The following is a 22141-nucleotide window of genomic DNA, read 5'->3' as shown; positions in this document are numbered from 1 at the left end:
CGTTGCCAACTAAAGTATCCTGTTATGGAATGGTGCACACAGAAAACAAGAAGGTACCCAGGTAACATTGAACACTATAAGTTTATTTTTACTAGCAAGCAAACAAGGAAACATGAACAACCGAGAAAAGATGCTTCATGGAAGTAATGTAAGACACTCTCCTATTCTCTGAGAAGAATTGTCACATGGCTTCACAGATATGAGACAGAGCTGACTGTGTCTGGTGATTTTGGCACCCTCTTTACTGAAGAGGATGTCACAGTAATATTGAGCTGCGTCAGCTGGAGGCATCTGGTGGGACGGCAACCTTCAGGCCAATGCTGTGTGCCATGTGTGCTGGGTCACCAGGCACCATCCATACACTGCAGCCATCTCCTTGGGTACAGCAGCAGCAGAATCTGGAAACAGCCTTTGGAGTTCCCAGCATCATCCACCAGATCATTTATGGATGTTGCCAACAGTAAAGATTTATAATATTTCCTAGGATCACACCCAAAGCTACTTTCACATCTAACCATTCCACCGTGGCACACACCCAAAACTACTTTCACATCTAACCACTTCACCCTGGCAGGACTCAATACATCCACTAGGCGGCTGAATAGCCACCTTTATACACCAGAGGAGAACTCTAGACAGAGATACATACTGATCTTGTTTCTTGAAGGGCTTTTTCACTGGCATTATACTGGTGCTTCCAATACTGGGCAATGTGCTGGAAGATGAACCTTTGTCTCACTCTTCGTGTCACATTATATTCTGTGCTATAACATAGTTTTGACAGTACTATCCATTTCCTGTCCTCTTTTATTCATCTGTGCCTCCCTATATGCATTAATCTCTCGCATCACCACCATTAACTAACAATTTGGTGTCAGATTGCCTGTGCTGTGTGGACATCACAGTGTGAGGAGAAAGTGACAAGCTAGGAGTTGTGCTCATAACAATTGGAGAAAAGTCTGCAGTTCCATCACTTGTGACTGTAGGACGCTAGTTGTCTGTTATCAAAGTGGCTTCTAGCTATTTTTAGGCAGCATGCAATTTGCTCACCAAATTCTGATATTGGCCACAATCCTTAGAAATGTCTACTGATGAAAAGGTAAAAGATAAACTTTTAACTAGTTTTGCAGTCTGTAAATGAGATATCTAACATTGTACAATGATATATGCTGTGCTGCACTAAATATGTATAATAACCATGAAAGAGTGGCAATATGGAACTCAGTTGGAGGCCTTCTCTTAATGCAGGGATTCTGTAATTATACATTGAATGATTTGATCAGACTGCTAAACAAAAACTAATGTGGAAGAAAGAGTGTGGCACTCTGAAGTACTCTAAATTATGTTATTTTATACCAACTACAAAATATAAAGCCAAGAAAACAAAGCTTGGTTCCCTTTATTCAGTTGTTATAGTGGTCTGCACATTAGAAGGCAACTGTATGATGTGTGATGATACGTTCTGCATAGAGAGATACAGAGAATGCTTTACATCATCACCAGTGTGCTGTCTGTCTCTGTCCCACATGTCACGCTCCAGCCATTGAGGCTAAGTAGCCTAATCTTTCCTCAGCTGACATGAAATCATTGCTAAATATTCTACACACATCCCGAAGTGCATGCTACAGGCAGATGCGGCAGAATGACACTATTGGCTGGATCGTCATGTGGTACACTGCTCCTTGTCATTGCGCATCGCCCCACCACCTGCCTTCTTATAAGCGTACAGCTGTAACACTATCAAAATTTTTAAGAAATCTTTTTTAATGCATTTCAGCTTCAAATGGGTTTTCTGAATTCAAGCAGGAAACAAAGTTAATTGTAATGCAAATGAACTTAATTCACTTTTTTTTCCTTTCTTAGGAAATGGCATTAATAGTCAGCATTCAGTCCCATGATACCATGTGGAGTTATTTGATTTGAATCCAACAGTATTTTATTAAGCACAATCATGTTGAAGTTGGTATGGCGTTGCCCTCCTCTTGACTTTTGAACTTGTTTACCCAGGTAATTATAGGGGAACTACAACTTAACATGTACTCAAACTGATAATGAGACTTTGCATTTTTCACATTAACAAACCACTGCTAGACGTGAAAGAAGAAATAGATGAGAGACAAAATCCTGGGGCCAAGTGAGGACAGAAATACAGGTCTCTAATGATAATGGGAATGAAGGGCAAAGGTGGCAAATAAATTTTTCACTATGGGTAACTTTTTCCCCTGTGTGAGCTCTAACAATATCCAGTTTAGCTAAACATAACATGAAAACATCACAACATAAAAGCGGATAAGCGAAAGAGTTCAGATAAGTTTTAGCTGATGAGTTTTTGTGACGTCAATGAAAATCATGTTGTTTGGTAAATTGAAAGGTTCATCGTAGGATGGTGACATGAAAAACTTTTCCTGGCTTCAGTACTCATCATCACAACCAATACAGTTATTATAGAAACATAGAGATGATTAAAGATCCTGTTTGTGTTCAAGAAATTGTGTGCTACTGATAAGTGTTGTGGATGCAGAAGTGCTGTCTTACTGAAATGTTAATAACCAACAGCATAAAAACAGTACTGTGTGTAAATATACTGTATAATATTAACTGTCTAATCCTGGTATGGTTTACTGGTTTTTTTTTTTAACAAACGTAAAACAGTACTCTCAGGCACAATAGAAAATAAAGAGGGGAAAATGCTGTATGGTGAAGACATGCTGAAGAGATGGAAAGAATACATAGAGGAGTTGTATGCTGGAACACCTCTTTCGGAGGAAGTAATAGGAAGAGAAGAGGAAGTAGACGAAGATGACAAGGGAGATGACATTCTGCAAGAAGAATTTGACAGAGCTCTAAAAGAACTACAGGACAACAAAGCAACGGGTATTGATGACATCCCTGCAGAACTAATAAAGAATGCTGGTGACGGCATGAAAATGATACTGCTTAAACTTATTAGGTCCATCTATAACACAGGAGAGATACCGACAGACTTCCAGAAATGTATCATTGTTCCTATACCAAAGAAGGCAGCAGCTACAAAATGTGAACAGCACCGAACTCTTAGCCTAATATCACATGCATCAAAAATTCTCATAAAAGTAGTTCTGAAGAGAATTGAAGAGAAGGTGGAGGATATGCTGAGTGAAGATCAGTTTGGTTTCAGAAGGGGATTGGGAACAAGAGAGGCGATTCTGGCACTAAGACTCATTATCGAAAAGCAATTACAGAAAAATAAACCAACTTATATTGCCTTTATAGATATGGAAAAGGCATTTGATAACGTTATCTGGCAAGAGATGTTCAGAGTGCTGAGGAAAATTGGAATAAAGTACAAAGACATCCGCGTGATACTCAGTTTCTATAAGAATGAGGTGGCAGTGATTAGGAACTGTCACCAGGAACAACAAGCAAATATTAGAAAAGGGGTAAGACAAGGATGTGCTCTCTCTCCTCTTATATTCAATGCTTACATCCAGGAAGCTATAGACCAAGTTCGAGAAACTACTGAGGTGGGGATCAAAATTAATGGGCAGAAGATAGACATGGTACGTTATGCAGATGATATTGCTATAGTCACGGAGACAGAAGAAGATCTAGAGGAAGTCCTCAGAACAACGGAAAAAATTCTATACAATCAGTATGGAATGAGAATAAACAAGAAAAAGACTAAAGTGATGGTATGCAGTACAGGAGCAGAATATGAACCTCTGAGAATTAGAATTGGAAGAGAGGAGCTGGAAGTGATACAGGAATTTACTTACCTGGGAAGCAAAATCACAAGGGATGGTAGAAGCCGGAAAGAAATTGCGACCAGAATACAAAAGGCCAAAATTGCATTTAATCGGAGAAGGAACTTACTCACCAGCAACAACATCAGTCTGAAAATAAGGAAACGCATCATGAAAGGTTTCGTTTGGAGTGTGGCCCTATATGGATGTGAAACTTGGACAGTTGGAAGAGCAGAGAGAAGACGGCTAGAGGCCCTGGAGATGTGGTGCTATAGAAGGATGATGAAGATCAGCTGGACAGACAAAGTAACAAATGAAGAGGTGCTTAGAAGAGTACAGGAAACCAGATCTCTGTGGAGGCACATCCAAACAAGAAGAGACAAACTTGTAGGGCACATCCTACGACACAATAATATCATTGGAACAATAGCAGAAGGAGTTATTGAGGGAAGGAATCGGCGGGGGCGACCAAGGATATCATACATGCAACAGATCATGAATGACGTTGGATGTAACACATATGTGGAAATGAAGAGGAAAGCAAACAGAAGAGAGGAATGGCGCTCTGCTGCAAACCAACCTCAGGGTCGAACACTAAAAGAAGAAAGAAGAAGAATCCTAGTATTTTATATAGGTATCATATTTATATATAGTTATATAATGATGACGTAATAACTGGAAATCAAATAAAGAAAAATGGCAGTGGTCTATATTCATTTCCTTTTGATCAAGCAAAATATTCTAGTTTATTTCATCTGATTGTGTTGTTGACATTAGTTACACAATTTTTTCCCCAAGTAGGTCGCACCTGGAGACTGTCAAACTTTATTGTTGACTGTAAGCAATGAAGGCTGTGAACTATTTAAGAATGATTTACTCAGAGCACTGAAATTTTAAAGAAGCATTCTGTTAGAGTTTGAAATAAATACAAACATTGTCATTTTATTTTATGCCGGCAGGACTGTTGTTGTTTGGTCCACCTGGAACTGGCAAGACCCTGCTTGCCAAAGCTATTGCCACTGAATGCAGCCTTAACTTCCTTTCCGTGAAAGGACCTGAACTGCTCAATATGTATGTTGGTCAAAGTGAGATGAATGTTAGAGAAGGTAAGAAACCTGAGCTATAACTTTTATGTTCCTTATATAAATTACTACCATCACTGAAGCAATAATACAGTTATGTGTTCGAATATGTCTATTGATCTTTAGTGAGATGAAATCATAAGCATTAAAGACCACAAAGTTTTATTGAGGCGTGTTGTTGTTGTTGTTGTTGTTGTTGTTGTTTTCAGTCCAGAGACTGGTTTGATGCAGCTCTACCCTATCATGTGCAAGCTTCTTTATCTCAAAGTAGGTACTGCAACCTACATCTGTCTGAATCTGCTTAGTGTATTCATATTTTCGTTTCCCTCTATGATTTTTACCCCCACACTGCTCTCCAGTACTAAATTGGTGATCCCTTGATGCCTCAGAACATGTCCTACCAACCAATCCCTTCTTCTAGTCAAATTGTGCCACAAATTCCTCTTTTCCCCAATTCTGTTCAATACCTCATCATTAGTTATGTGATCTATCCATCTAATCTTCAGCATTCTTCGGTAGCACCACATTTCAAAAGCCTCTATTCTCTTCTTGTCTAAACTGTTTATCGTCCATGTTTCACTTCCATACATGGCTACACTCCATACAAATATTTTCAGAAAAGACTTCCTGACACTTAAATCTATACTCGATGTTAACAAATTTCTCTTCTTCAGAAACACTTTCCTTGCCACTGCCTGTCTACATTTTATATCCTCTCCACTTTGACCATCATCAGCTATTTTCTCCCCAAATAACAAAACTCATCTACTACTTTAAGTGTCTCATTTCGTAATATAATTCCCTCGGTATCACCTGATTTAATTTAACTACATTCCATTATCTTTGTTTTGCTTTTGTTGATGTTCATCTTATATCCTCCTTTCAAGATCTGCCAGAATTACAATGTCATTGGCAAACCTCAAAGTTTTAATTTCTTCTTCCTACTTCAAATTATTCTTTTGTTTCCTTTACTGCTTGCTTTATAAACAGATTGAATAACATTGGGGATAGTCTACAACCCTGTCTCACTCCCTTTCCAACCACTGCTTCCCTTTCATGCCCTCTGACTCTTATAACTGTCATCTGGTTTTTGTGCAAATTGTAAATAGTCTTTCGTTCCCTGTATTTGACCCCCGTCACCTTTAAAATTTCATAGAGAATATTCCAGTCAATGTTGTCAAAAGCTTTCTCTAAGTCTATAAATGCTTGAATTGTAGGTTTGCCTTTCCTTAATCTATCTTCTAAGATAAGCCATAGGATCAGTATTGCCTCACGTGTTCCAACATTTCTACGGTATCCAAACTGATGCTCCCCAAGGTTGACTTCCACCAGTTTTCCATTCATCTGTAAAGAACTCCTGTTAGTATTTTGCAGCCATGACTTATTAAACTGATAGTTCAGTAATTTTCACACCTGTCAACACCTGCTTTCTTTGGGACTGGAATTACTATATTCTTCTTGAAGTCTGATGGTATTTTGCCTGTCTCAAACATCTTGCTTAGTTTTGTCAAGGCTGGCCCTCCTAAGGCTATCAGTAGTTCTAATGGAATGTTGTCTATCCCAGGGCCTTGTTTCAACTTGGGTCTTTCAGTGCTCTGTCAAATTCTTCATGCAGTATCATATCTCCCATTTCATCTTCATCTACATCCTCTTCCATTTCCATAATATTGCCCTGCAGTACATCGCCCTTGTATAGACCCTCTATGTACTCCTTCCACCTTTCTGCTTTCCCTTCTTTGCTTATAACTGGTTTTCCATCTGAGCTCTTGATATTCATACAAGTGGTTCTCTTCTCTCCAAAGGTCTTTTTAGTTTTCCTATAGGCAATATCTGTCTTACCCCTAGTGATAAATGCCTCCACATCCTTACATTTGCCCTCTGGCCATCCCTGCTTTGCCATTTTGCACTTCCTGTCAATCTCATTTTTGAGATGTTTGCGTGCTATCCATAGGTAACAGAAAATGCAGTAATTGTCACGATACAACAAAAAAATCATTTGATTTAGGTTATGATCTCTGTATTTATAAATTGTAGCCGCCTCCTCACATCCATCTGTGTGTGCCGCCTAATCTCAGGAATTGTTATAGGGATTTTGATCCAGTTTTGACTAATAGGTACACCAATTTGCATTGAAGGGTTTTGTGTATCATTTGTAAACATTTGTTAGAAATTGTCTGAGTTATGATGAATTAAAGTTAAGTTGTGAAAATGACACCATTGCCACCTAGTGAGCAGCTGCCATAACTCAAAAGAGGAAAAGTGACTTGAGATAGTGGAAAGTTTGACCCAGTTTTCATCTGTTGTGGTGGTGTAGCTGTCAAGTGTCTGGCTGGAAACCGAAATGTTGTGGAATTGAATCCCAGCTGGGTCCCTTTTTTTCACTCTAGCAGTCACCTCGTAATGATGTGGAGATTCAACAGAAATGGAACATGGTAGATTCCATGTTACACTACAGTATCCCATTTTCCATTTGGGAAACTGTTTAGGAACATGCCAGTTTCCCAAGCGACACCCAATTGATTTTCTACATAAAGTAAAACATAGCATTGGATGCAACTTTGCTTTGTGTTTATAAAGTAAATTGTAAAGCAGCAAAGCATATGACTAAACTTTCACCTTTCTGCTTTCCTCAAGTCAAACAAAGATACGAACATGATTCTCTGCATGCTGGGGCAAAAGATAGTCTATTATTTGTTTGGACAGTTTCAAATTATAAAGAAGACTGGTAAATGAATGTTCACTGGCGAGAAAGAGATTTAGACCTTTTAAAGATTGTAAGGACATGGGCACGACATTCTTGAATGAGATACAGATATTTCCTGCAGATGAATACACGAGTTCAAAATACATCTACAGATGGTTCAGGAAGACATTTTGAAATATGACAGCAGTTCCAGACTACAAATTTTTCCTTCCCTCGCACTAGCAATTGCTCTAAATTCACTGCAAATTACTCTAACAATGGCCAAGGAGTTACTCTAGTTTGAGGTATTCTAATAAATATGACCAATAACAAAAAGATGTACCTCATCACAGAAGTGTGACTTACAGTTTAAAACAGTCAAATATTTTAAACCAGTATTTTCTGCAGTCATCTTAGAACAACTGCAAAGTGAAAAAATATGAGAATCCAAAATATGTGGTGTTTTATTTGTTGTGCCTCAAGTAAAACATTTTCAGAAAAACTACTTCAGCAACTGTGCTTTGTTTATGTGCAGAATGTTCTTTCAACAACGCAGGAAATGACCCAACTTTCAGCTCTTTGCTTTCCTTGAAAAAAACCTAGATGTGGGCATGATTCTTTGCATAGCACAGCAAAGAAGTCTGCTGTAAAGAGTCCATGACTAAGAATTGTTGCCATGAGTCTCACCAATGCACCACAGTGCATTCTAAGGCTTCACAAGAAGTGTGCTGTAACACTAACCATCGTGTTTTTATTTTCTTTTCGCCACCTCAACCAGCCTCTAATGCACACACACACACACACACACACACACACACACACACACACACACACACACACAAACCATGATATGCATCAAACGTTTACATTGGTTTTAAAGATACTACTTACAAAATGATGTGCTCCCATCACTGCCATGAGATGTCACTCCAGATGCCTGTTCCTTATGGAACACACACATTCACACCTCCAGACAACTTTCTTGGTGTGTGCTGATGATATTCACTTGTTCTCTGAATAATTTTATTCATTACTAGCAGACAAATTACGCTATGGCAGTCAAGTTGTCTGACAGTGGATGCATAATGCTACTCGTGCAAAGCCAGGCCAGTTTGCTAGTAATGTCTAAAATAACATTTTCTCCAATTGTAAACTGATTTAGTGGGAATTATCAATAAGAAATGGTTTAGTAGAAAGTGAGAATTTATCATCTGAAAGAGGGCCCATGAAGCACAAGTATGCAAATGTGATGAGTGCTTAATTTCTAAAAAGAAGATTATGGAGAGCAAAAATATCAACACTCTCTTAAAAGCTGTGCAAGTTTCTTGAGTAAGAATACATTTGTGTGTGCATCATCTTACATGTACGTGTGATTGTTAAAATGTCTAACGAAAGGTAATAATGACAAGAGGTATTGTATTAAGGGGCCCTCGCTCCAATTATATTGTGTGAGCAAATTGCGAAAAGTACCAAGAATGGCTAAACATTATTGTGCAATATTTGTGCCTGTGTTACATCTGTTAGAACTCTGCCTTTGAAGTGAACATGTCAGCATTTGATGATGTGGAACTTGTGTCTATTGTAATTTCAGTCACAATGTTCACAAATACTGAATGCCATTATGAAAACACAAGAGGCAAATTTGCAAAATATAGGGTAGTACCTTGTTTTACAATGTGTGAAATGCTTGAAGCACTTGACAAATTATTGTTTGTAGCTGGTGGGTACCTTTCTTGATAGACTTTGAGGACACCATAGGTGTCATCAGATTTCACTTTCCTCGATGCTGGAAAAATCTATAAAACTGAAAAGAGTAAGATACATTATCGTAGCAGATAGGCAGGTAAGTAGTGTTAGTACTGTTATGTACACTCCTGGAAATGGAAAAAAGAACACATTGACACCGGTGTGTCAGATCCACCATACTTGCTCCGGACACTGCGAGAGGGCTGTACAAGCAATGATCAAACGCACGGCACAGCGGACACACCAGGAACCGCGGTGTTGGCCGTCAAATGGCGCTAGCTGCGCAGCATTTGTGCACCGCCGCCGTCAGTGTCAGCCAATTTGCCGTGGCATACGGAGCTCCATCGCAGTCTTTAACACTGGTAGCATGCCGCGACAGCGTGGACGTGAACCGTATGTGCAGTTGACGGACTTTGAGCGAGGGCGTATAGTGGGCATGCGGGAGGCCGGGTGGACGTACCGCCGAATTGCTCAACACGTGGGGCGTGAGGTCTCCACAGTACATCGATGTTGTCGCCAGTGGTCGGCGGAAGGTGCACTTGCCCGTCGACCTGGGACCGGACCGCAGCGACGCACGGATGCACGCCAAGACTGTAGGATCCTACGCAGTGCCGTAGGGGATCGCACCGCCACTTCCCAGCAAATTAGGGACATTGCTGCTCCTGGGGTATCAGCGAGGACCATTCGTAACCGTCTCCATGAAGCTGGGCTATGGTCCCGCACACCGTTAGGCCGTCTTCCGCTCACGCCCCAACATCGTGCAGCCCGCCTCCAGTGGTGTCATGACAGGCGTGAATGGAGGGACGAATGGAGACGTGTCGTCTTCAGCGATTTGAGTCGCTTCTGCCTTGGTGCCAATGATGGTCGTATGCGTGTTTGGCGCCGTGCAGGTGAGCGCCACAATCAGGACTGCATACGACCAAGGCACACAGGGCCAACATCCGGCATCATGGTGTGGGGAGCGATCTCCTACACTGGCCGTACACCTCTGGTGATCGTCGAGGGGACACTGAATAGTGCACGGTACATCCAAACCGTCATCGAACCCATCGTTCTACCATTCCTAGACCTTCAAGGGAACTTGCTGTTCCAACAGGACAATGCACGTCCGCATGTATCCCGTGCCACCCAACGTGCTCTAGAAGGTGTAAGTCAACTACCCTGGCCAGCAAGATCTCCGGATCTGTCCCCCATTGAGCATGTTTGGGACTGGATGAAGCGTCGTCTCACACGGTCTGTACGTCCAGCATGAACGCTGGTCCAACTGAGGCGCCAGGTGGAAATGGCATGGCAAGCCGTTCCACAGGACTGCATCCATCATCTTTATGATCATCTCCATGGAAGAATAGCAGCCTGCATTGCTGCGAAAGGTGGATATACACTGTACTAGTGCCGACATTGTGCATGCTCTGTTGCCTGTGTCTATGTGCCTGTGGTTCTGTCAGTGTGATCATGTGATGTATCTGACCCCAGGAATGTGTCAATAAAGTTTCCCCTTCCTGGGACAATGAATTCACGGTGTTCTTATTTCAATTTCCAGGAGTGTATTTCGCCGGCCTGAGTGGCCGAGCGGTTGTAGGCGCTACAGTCTGGAACCGCGCGACTGCTACGGTCGCAAGTTCGAATCCTGTCTCGGGCATGGATGTGTGTGATGTCGTAAGGTTGGTTAGGTTTAAGTAGTTCTAAGTTCTAGGGGACTGATGACAAGTCCCATAGTGCTCAGAGCCGTTTGAACCATTTGTTATGTATTTCTGTAATAAATAATAATAAACTTTTGCTGAATGTTTCTACAGCTAATAACGATTAGTATGTAATCGAACTACTCACATGAATGTCCTTCAGTAGGTGATTTCTTATTCTGTCTTTCCTAGGGTATTCATATTCATATGGTGTTGCTGAATCAGTTGTTCACATCCACAAATTAAAAAGTCTCCACAGGAACTACCATGTATTGTGCAATAGCTCCCCTACATGGTCCTATATATGGCACAATGTACTGAGTGTCAATATTTTTAAGCTCCTACAGTGTCCTTCAATAGATTGTGCAAACTGTCAATACTACTCTCAGGCAGTATTGTGCAATAAATACTGTGCAAGTGAGGACCCCTTAAGGAGTTGCTAATGATAAAGAAATAAGTACTATAACATAAGGATGGCTAGAAAAAGTGCTTGACTGACAAAAATCAGAAAATGGACTGCTTTCTAAGTGACTGTAGAAAATAGGATGATTTACAGTGTAATATGGAACCCAAACAAATGTGCAAATTGGTTTCTTTTTGTACATTTAGATGGTTATTATCATTCCATGAAGTTCAGGCTTGCAGCCAAATAATGTCAATTTCTTGCCATGATATTTTGTCTGATGACCATTAAGCCATCTTCAGGTTGTGACGAAGCAAGCTGGGATGTTTTTACTTCCTCTCTTGTTTTGCCATTGTAGCGTTTCCACCTGCTTTTATTTATTCTTTGATTGATGATTGTCCTTGGTGTAGACATACTGCATTGCTACATTGGCTGAAAAAATGGGTTGTGGATTCCCACACTGACTACTGCGAATTATGTAGCAAGCAGGTGCACAGTTGTGTTTCATAGTACTTTAATTTCACTGTTCACAACCCCCCAATAATATACTGCTATATGGCCACTACACTATTGTTTAAACTTTCCATAAGCCTCCTTAATAGTTCACAGGCAAAACTCCACATACTACTAGGATAGTTTGCTGTTGAACAGCTATGAGCAGTAAAACCTAACCACAAAGTTCACAGTTCTTCAAGAATAATCAAGTACTTATGAAGCAGACACTGTCACTGTTTTTACAAGTGGCCTAATTGTTTAACACTTATTTTACATTTAAATTGAAGCATTGTTGTTTAACCAGCACAGGTTACTCATCAGAAACTTGGCCATGGACCGACTGTCTCATGATAAAAAATGGGGCCCTTATATATCATCACAGTAATAGGTACTGAAACTACTCATTGTTTAAAGTTAAATTTACAGAAATTAAAATTAAAACTTAACTCATTCGATTAACTGAATACATTGAAAAATTCGTTCCTTTTAACAGTTTCTTCTCCTACAAGGTTTAGGCTGAATTATTTGTTTAAATCATGAAATTAACATATACATGGTGGTCCATTGATATTGACTGGGCCAAATATCTCATGAAATAAGTATCAAATGAAAAAAACTACAAAGAACGAAACTCATCTAGCTTGAAGGGGGAAACCAGATGGCACTATGGTTGGCCCGCTAGATGGCGCTGCCACAAGTCAAACGGATATCAACTGCATTTTTAAAAAATAGGAACACCCATTTTTATTACATATTTGTGTAATATATAAAAAAATATGAATGTTTTAGTTGGACCACTATTTATGCTTTGTGACAGATGGCGCTGTAATAGTCACAAACGTATAAGTATGTAGTATCACGTAATATGCTGCCAGTGCGGATGGTATTTGCTTCATGATACATTACCCATGGTAAAACGAACCATTTACCAATTGCAGAAAAGATCGATATCGTGTTGATGTGTGGCTATTGTGATCAAAATGCCCAATGGGCATGTGCTATGTATGCTGCTCGGTATCCTGGACATCATCCTCCAAGCGTCAGGACCGTTCAACGGATAGTTACGTTATTTAAGGAAACAGGAAGTGTTCAGCTACATGTGAAATGTCAACCAAAACCTGCAACAAATGATGATGCTCAAGTAGGTGTTTTAGCTGCTGTCGTGGCTAATGCGCACATCAGTAGCAGATAAATTGTGCGAGAATCAGGAATCTCAAAAACGTCGGTGTTGAGAATGCTATATCAACATTGATTGCACCCGTACCGTATTTCTATGCACCAGGAATTGCATGGTGGCGGCTTTGAACATTTTGTACAGTTCTGCCACTGGGCACAAGAGAAATTACGGGATGATGGCAGATTTTTTGCATGCGTTCTATTTAGCGATGAGGTGTCATTCACCAACAGCGGTAACGTAAACCGGCATAATAATTGCCCCCCATTTTATCGATGGCAATCTAAATGGTGCAATGTATGCTGATTTCCTACGTAATGTTCTATTGATGTTACTACTAGATGTTTCACTGCATGACTGTGTGGCGATGTGGTTGAAGCGGTATTGAACAGCATATTTCATGACAGGTGGATTGGTCGTTGAAGCACCATACCATGGCCCGCACGTTCACCGGTTCTGACGTCCCTGGAGTTCTTTCTGTGGGGAAAGTTGAAGGATATTTGCGATTGTGATCCACCAACAACACCTGACAACATGTGTCAGCGCATTGTGCGACCATTACGGAAGGCTAACTACTCGTTGTTGAGAGTAATGTCGTTACACATATTGCCAAATGCATTGAGGTTGACGGACATCATTTTGAGCATTTATTGCATTAATGTGGTATTTACAGATAATCACGCTGTAACAGCATGCTTTCTCAGAAATGATAAGTTCACAAAGGTACATATATCACATTGGAACAACCGAAATAAAATGTTCAAATGTACCTATGTTCTGTATTTTAATTTAAAAAACCTACCTGTTACCCCAGATCACGTAAGTTTCTTACTTGTGACTATTACAGCACTATCTATCACCAAGCGAAAAAAGTGGTCCAACTAAAACATACTACACGAATATGTAATAAAAATGGGGGTTCCTATTTTTAAAAAAACGCAGTTGATATCCGTTTGACCTAAGGCAGCACCATCTATGGGCCAACCATACCGCCATCTGGTTTCCCTCTTCAAGCTAGACAAGTTTTGTTCTTTGTAGTTTTTTCGTTTGACGCTTATTTTGTGAGATATTTGGCCCGGACACGATCAATGGACCACCTTGTATTGTTACACAAACAATACTTTTGATAAAATTGTTAATTCAGAGCTGGTTTTACTAACATGTTTTCGAATAGAGCCAAATAGATACTTTAAGATTACTAGTATTTCTTCTTCCAAATAATGTATACAGTTATTACAGAACTTGCATTTGTTTATATGTCAACAGTAGAATGTAAGTTACGAAACAATTACTGGTTCCATCCTATAATGAAAGTTACTTACTAGGAATAACCAAAATAAATTAGAAAATCAAATACATTCATAAATCTAAGCACAAAATTAGATCTGGTATTAAATCCTTTACAACAGAGGGCAAACCCTTCTCTTTTGTGAAAATACAGATTATATTCTTGTATGTTAATGGTAAAAAGGGAAAAAACGAATTTAAGGAGGCATATGGCAAAAAAAGAGCTTGCTTCGTCACAACATCTGTCTCCTTAAATACATTTTTTTTTATTTTTGACTAATTACCAATAACATACATGAGTATAATCTGCATTTTCATAAAAGAGAAAGGTTGGCCCTCAGTCTTAAAGAATATAGTACCAGATCTAATTTTGTGCTTCGTTTTGTGTATGCAATTAATTTCCTGATTTATTGTGACTATACCTAGTTAATATCTTTTGTTGTAGGGTGAAATCAGTAATTGTTTCGTAACCTAAATTCTATTGTTGACTTACAAACAAATATAAATTCTGTACTAATTATAAACCTTTCTAGGAACAACCACTAGTATTCTTAAAGTATCTGTTTGACTCTATTTCAATATATGTTAGCAAAGCCAGCCCTTAATGAATTCGAAAGTAACTAATAGGTTTGTCAAAAGTATTGTTAATTTCATTGTTTAAACAAATAATTAGGCTTAACCCTTGTAGTAGAAGAAACTGTTAAAAAGAAGAAATTTTTTGATATACTCAGTTAATTGAATAAGTTATGTTTTAATTGTAATATCTGTAACTTAAACATCAAACAATGTATAGTTTCAGTATATATTCTTGTGATGATATATAAAGGCTCAATTTTTGGTCTGGAGACAGTCAGTCCACAGCCAATTTTCAGAGGAAGAACCTGTGTTGGTTAGGTCAGCATCTGTGCATCAATCTAACTGTGAAATAAGTGTAACACAAATAAGTCTTGTGTTGAAAAAAATGGCAGTTGCTGTTCAATACATGTCATAATATTCTGCAGGAACTACGGGTTAGATTTTTACTGCTCATAGACATTCAACAGTAAACTATTGTAGCAGTATACTGATGTTTGCCTGCAAACTATTAATGAGGCTTATAGAAAGTTAACCAATAGTGGACTGGCCAAATTAACTACGTGTATTGGGGGGTTAGACCATTGAAAGTAAAGAACTGTGAAATGCAACTGTGCACCTGTTGGGTACATCATTTACAGTAGTCTGAGTTGAACTTCCAGCCCCCCCCCCCCTCCCCCCCCCCCCCCCTGCTCCATATATGGCACGCAGGCGTGTGTGAAATGAGATACTACATGCTAGTTCCCTGTCATAATGTGCATTTATGGAGTTAAAATTCTGATGTCAAAATGAATAAAATTAAATGTCACTAGATGTGTCATAGATCATAAGTTTTCTTACAGAATAAATTAAAGATATCACTGGATCCCACACCTTATCCAGTTGTAAGCCACCATCATGATTAATAAAATGTCGCGCTAAACATATATCGACTGATTTCTTAATAATTGAATTCCAGAAGAATCTCATTGGGGCCAGTATTTCCATGGCACAGTAATCCATGGAATGTTCTGTGGAGGTACAATGCTCAAGTATGGCTGACTTACTGGTCTCCAACAATGACTTAGCTAGGCATTTTGCATCTTTAGTGAGATCTTTTGCAGGGTGTTCACATCATATTCGCTACTCCAGTGACTTTATTAATAGACTGGAGTCACTTCAACTCAACAAGTTGGACTTATTAGTAAGCTTCGATATCATCTCTTTCTTCACTAGGGTCCCCCTCACCTATTCATTGTCACTCATCAGAAGTAAGTTCAAAGCCGATATAACAGCACCATTTCATCATGCCCTTTCCTCAACTTATTTTTTATTCCACAGTGAATACTTTGATCAAATTGAAGGTGTTGCCATGGGTAGCCCTGTCCGCTCTGGAAGCAATATTTTTTATGGATGACTTTGAGGAGAGAGCACTTGATTCAGCAGAACTTGAATGAAAAGTCTTCTGGTGATGTGTGAATGATACTTTTGTCGTATGGCCACACGGTGAACTGTCACACATTTTATAGCATCTGAATTTTATCCATGAGAATATTAAATTTACAATGGAAGTGGAGAAGGGTGGCTATCTGTCATTTCTGGACATCTTGGTCAGAGGCAAAATGGACGGGTCATTGGGGCATTCCGTTTTCTGTAAGCCCACAAATGCAGATGTGTATTTGCAGGTGTTTAGCTCCCATCACCCATCACAAACTGTGGGTGTTCTTCGAACATTGGCTCACCGGGCACATTTTGTGTCTGATGGAGACAGCCTTGCACAGAAGCTGGAACACCTACCTTCAGTGTTCAAAGATAATGGATATTCACCACATCAGGACACCACAGCTTTGAGAAAAAAGAAACATGGCCACCCATGTGGTCAAGAGGATAAGGAGCAGTTTAAGTCCAGGGCATTTCTCCTGTATGATGGAAATATTAAGAAAACATCAAGTCAAAGTAATGTTCCACCCACCTACAAAGACTTGTGCTCTATTCAGTTTGGCAAAGGATGATCTGGGATAGGGGAAGACTGGCATCCGCAGAATCCCTCGCTGGTGTGGCGAAGCCTATATTGGTCAGATAACACACACAGTGTGTGATAGGTGCATTGAACATCACTGCCACATTTTCCATTTGCAGCCCAGTAAGTCAGCCGTAGTTGAGCATCGTATCTCCACAGGATATTCCATGAATTATTCTGTCATGGAAATCTCGGCTTCGACGAAGTCCTTCTGGGATTCAATTATTAAGGAATCGGTGGAAATATGTTTAGCACAAGGTCTTATTAATTGTGATGGTGGCTTTCAGCTGGATAAGTCATGCCACCTGGTGATATATTTAACCCTTTCACTGCTCCAGGCGTAAATATATGCTTATCGTTTCAGTGGTCCAGACGTATATATACTATTTGCTATAAAAAATACTTACACCGGTTCCCTGATACAGTCGTATAGTTCCTTATAATGCCGACAATCGGGCCAGCGAGTCGGAGGTAATTGTTGCGCAAGTATGCAGTTTAATTGTTGGAATACTAGGAAATACCTGAAAGACTATTGAATGCTGAATTCTCTTTCTGTGGAGTTCATTCGTATTGCTATATTACCTAGTTTCTGTGCGTTACCGAAGAAAATGACGCGACGTTACTGTCAGTTTACATACGATGAGCTGCTGAGTATTCTAAACCAAAGTGATGACGAGGACATCAACAAGCCCAATCCAGCTGATTATGGGTGGACAGATAATGATGACGACGAGCTGGCAGATAAATCTGTCACCACAAATATAAAAAATATTTGTGAACCAAAAAATTTTGAACCAGTAAATGCAGATCCAGATTTTGATGTTATCGTAGATTCTTTCCCCGATTCCGAAGAAGAGCCTGAGCGTATGCCTGAAAAATCTCCTAAGAGACACAAAACAGTTGATTTTAGATGGAAAGACTGATTTGGACCCTAAAGTGTATAATTTTGATAGCAGTGGTTCCGGTTGCAAAATTGTCAATTTATATACTGTATACGACTGCTTCCAAGTTTTTTTTTAGCCAAGAAGTTGTGAGCAACGTAGCTGAACAATGTAATTTATATTATTAACACCTCTGCAATGAGGTCAGTGAAAAATCAAGACTGTGACATTGAAAAACACAAACAGTGATGAAGTTTACTGTTTCCTTGCTGTAAATTTTCTGATGGCTCAAGTGAGAAAAAATGAAATAAACAGTTATTGAACCAATGATCAGTTACTGTCTACTTCAATGTTTGCACAAATCATGCCAAGAATGTTACATTTTGCTGATAACAGTAAGGACCCTGGAGATGACAAAATCTGGAAATTACGTCGTATTGTGGATTACTTAAGAAAAGTATTTCCAGGTGCTTTCTATCCTTTTAAAAATTTGTGCATTGATGAAAGTTTAGTTCTCTTCAAAGGTCGTGTTTTCTTCAAGCAGTACATTCCTTCCAAACGCCACAGATTTTGTGTAAAATTTTTTGGGTTATGTGATTGTGAAACTGGTTATATTCTAGACTTTATATTTATGTGGGTGCAACAACAGATGTAAAAAAAGAAGCTGACTTTGGTGTAAATGTTGGAATACCTGGAAGCATTGTTTTTACTTGAACGTTACCTTGGTAAAGGTCACACGTATGTTGACAATTGGTCCACTAGCCCAACATTATTTTCTTATTTACATGACAGAGTGACTAATGTCTGTGGAACTGTGAGAACAAACTGCATATATATATATATATATATATATATATATATATATATATATATATATATATATATATTAAAAATAAAGATTCCAAGACTTACCAAGCGGGAAAGCGCCGGCAGACAGGCACATGAACAAAACACACAAACACACACACAACAAAATTACGAGCTTTCGCAACTGGCAGTTGCTTCGTCAGGAAGGAAGGAAGGAGAGGGAAAAATGAAAGGGTGTGGGTTTTAAGGGAGAGGGTAAGGAGTCATTCCAATCCCGGGAGCGGAAAGACTTCCCTTAGGGGAAAAAAAAAGGACAGGTGTACACTCGCACACACACACACACATATCCATCCGCACATACACAGACACAAGCAGACATATTTAAAGGCAAAGAGTTAAGGGCAGAGATGTCAGTCGAGGCGGAAGTACAGAGGCAAAGAAGTTGTTGAAAGACAGATGAGGTATGAGCGGCGGCAACTTGAAATTAGCGGAGGTTGAGGCCTGGCGGATATCGAGAAGAGAGGATATACTGAAGGGCGAGTTCCCATCTCCGGAGTTCGGATAGGTTCTACCTACTTCCTAAAATTCACAAACCCAAACATCCTGGCCGCCCCATTGTAGCTGGTTACCAAGCCCCCACAGAACGTATCTCTGCCTACGTAGATCAACACCTTCAACCCATTACATGCAGTCTCCCATCCTTCATCAAAGACACCAACCACTTTCTCGAACGCCTGGAATCCGTACCCAGTCTGTTACCCCCAGAAACCATCCTGGTAACCATTGATGCCACTTCCCTATACACAAATATCCCGCACGTCCAGGGCCTCGCTGCAATGGAGCACTTCCTTTCACGCCGATCACCTGCCACCCTACCTAAAACCTCTTTCCTCGTCACCTTAGCCAGCTTCATCCTGACCCACAACTTCTTCACTTTTGAAGGCCAGACATACCAACAATTAAAGGGAACAGCCATGGGTACCAGGATGGCCCCCTCGTATGCCAACCTATTTATGGGTCGCTTAGAGGAAGCCTTCTTGGTTACCCAAGCCTGCCAACCCAAAGTTTGGTACAGATTTATTGATGACATCTTCATGATCTGGACTCACAGTGAAGAACAACTCCAGAATTTCCTCTCCAACCTCAACTCCTTTGGTTCCATCAGATTCACCTGGTCCTACTCCAAATCCCATGCCACTTTCCTAGATGTTGACCTCCATCTGTCCAATGGCCAGCTGCACACATCCGTCCACATCAAACCCACCAACAAGCAACAGTACCTCCATTATGACAGCTGCCACCCATTCCATATCAAACGGTCCCTTCCCTACAGCCTAGGCCTTCGTGGCAAACGAATCTGCTCCAGTCCTGAATCCCTCGACCATTACACCAACAACCTGAAAACAGCTTTCGCATCCCGCAACTACCCTCCCAACCTGGTACAGAAGCAGATACCCAGAGCCACTTCCTCATCCCCTCAAACCCAGAACCTCTCACAGAAGAACCCCAAAAGTGCCCCAATTGTAACAGAATACTTCCCGGGACTGGATCAGACCTTGAATGTGGCTCTCCAGCAGGGATACGACTTCCTAAAATCCTGCCCCGAAATGAGATCCATCCTTCATGAAATCCTCCCCACTCCACCAAGAGTGTCTTTCCGCCGTCCACCTAACCTTCGTAACCTCTTGGTTCATCCCTATGAAATCCCCAAACCACCTCCCCTACCCTCTGGCTCCTACCCTTGCAACCGCCCCCGGTGTAAAACCTGTCCTATGCACCCTCCCACCACCACCTACTCCAGTCCTGTAACCCGGAAGGTGTACACAATCAAAGGGAGAGCCACATGTGAAAGCACCCACGTGATTTACCAACTGACCTGCCTGCACTGTGATGCCTTCTATGTGGGAATGACCAGCAACAAACTGTCCATTCGCATGAATGGACACAGGCAGACAGTGTTTGTTGGTAATGAGGATCACCCTGTGGCTAAACATGCCTTGATGCACGGCCAGCACATCTTGGCACAGTGTTACACCGTCCGAGTTATCTGGATACTTCCCACCAACACCAACCTATCCGAACTCCGGAGATGGGAACTCGCCCTTCAGTATATCCTCTCTTCTCGATATCCGCCAGGCCTCAACCTCCGCTAATTTCAAGTTGCCGCCGCTCATACCTCACCTGTCTTTCAACAACTTCTTTGCCTCTGTACTTCCGCCTCGACTGACATCTCTGCCCTTAACTCTTTGCCTTTAAATATGTCTGCTTGTGTCTGTGTATGTGCGGATGGATATGTGTGTGTGTGTGTGTGCGAGTGTACACCTGTCCTTTTTTTTCCCCTAAGGGAAGTCTTTCCGCTCCCGGGATTGGAATGACTCCTTACCCTCTCCCTTAAAACCCACATCCTTTCGTCTTTCCCTCTCCTTCCTGAAGAAGCAACCATCGGTTGCGAAAGCTAGTAATTCTGTGTGTGTGTTTGTGTGTTTTGTTCATGTGCCTGTCTGCCGGCGCTTTCCCGCTTGTTAAGTCTTGGAATCTTTGTTTTTAATATATTTTTCCCATGTGGAAGTTTTTTTCTATTTTATATAGACACACACACACTTAGAAAAGGCGAGATCGGTTTATGTCACCAGATAAACTTCTTGCTCTGAAGTGGCAGGACAAGCGGGAAGTGAGGATGCTTTCAACTCTTCAGACAAGTGAAATTACAGCTACTGACAAAATTGACAGAACCACGAATGAACCAAAAACAAAACCAACTTGCATCGTAAGCTACACTGAAAATATGGGGGCCGTTGACAGGAGCAACATGATGCTAAGTTCAGTAGAATGTGTACGAAAAACTGTAAAATGGTATAAATAAGTATTTTTTCATTTGGTGGATCTGTCTCTACTCAATGCGCATGCATTATATAAAACTCAAACGGGACGAAATATTTCAGTATCTGATTTTCAACGGAAACTTATCAAGGAGATACTAGAGATTCACCACAAACTGCAAACAGAGGGACGTCATGGAAGGAGATCGGCTAATGGTGACAATCCCTTACGCCTAACCAAGCGCCACTTTATCTCGCTAATCCCAGGAGCTTTAAAGAAGAAGGCTGCCCAGAGAAGGTGTATGTGAAAAACATGATAAACGAAGTGACACAAGATACATTTGTTTAAAATGTAATCTGCCTTTATGTTTGAATTTTTGTTTCGAGAGATATCACACTTTGAAGTATTACTAATGTAATATGTTTTGTATTTTTTTCTCCTAATAAAGTACCTTTTTTTGAACAAAATAAGTCTTTCTGAACAAAGATTTAAAAAAAGGAAACGATTTACACCGACACTATTGGATTTTGCATCTCATTTTTATCTCAATAATAACAGTAGACTGCTACAGTTATATATATATATATTAAAAACAAAGATTCCAAGACTTACCAAGCGGGAAAGCGCCGGCAGACAGGCACATGAACAAAACACACAAACACACACACAGAATTACGAGCTTTCGCAACTGGCAGTTGCTTCGTCAGGAAAGAGGGAAGGAGAGGGAAAAATGAAAGGATGTGGGTTTTAAGGGAGAGGGTAAGGAGTCATTCCAATCCCGGGAGCGGAA

General features: G+C 40.4%; 1 protein-coding gene across 2 annotated transcripts in view; it reads left to right on the top strand.

Annotated features, from left to right (window-relative positions):
• Nucleotides 1–22141, top strand: part of LOC126334900 (peroxisome assembly factor 2-like) — a 114440-nt gene that overhangs the window by 52814 nt on the left and 39485 nt on the right. For both annotated transcript variants that reach the window (XM_049997609.1, XM_049997610.1), the window contains exon 6: nucleotides 4682–4828. In XM_049997609.1, the coding sequence (XP_049853566.1) occupies nucleotides 4682–4828 (147 nt within the window). The remainder of the gene's footprint in view (nucleotides 1–4681; nucleotides 4829–22141) is intronic.

The sequence above is a fragment of the Schistocerca gregaria genome, chromosome 2, assembly GCF_023897955.1.
Source record: "Schistocerca gregaria isolate iqSchGreg1 chromosome 2, iqSchGreg1.2, whole genome shotgun sequence".
In the NCBI taxonomy this organism is placed as follows: Eukaryota; Metazoa; Arthropoda; class Insecta; order Orthoptera; family Acrididae; genus Schistocerca; species Schistocerca gregaria.
This window is presented reverse-complemented; position numbering and strand designations above follow the sequence as displayed.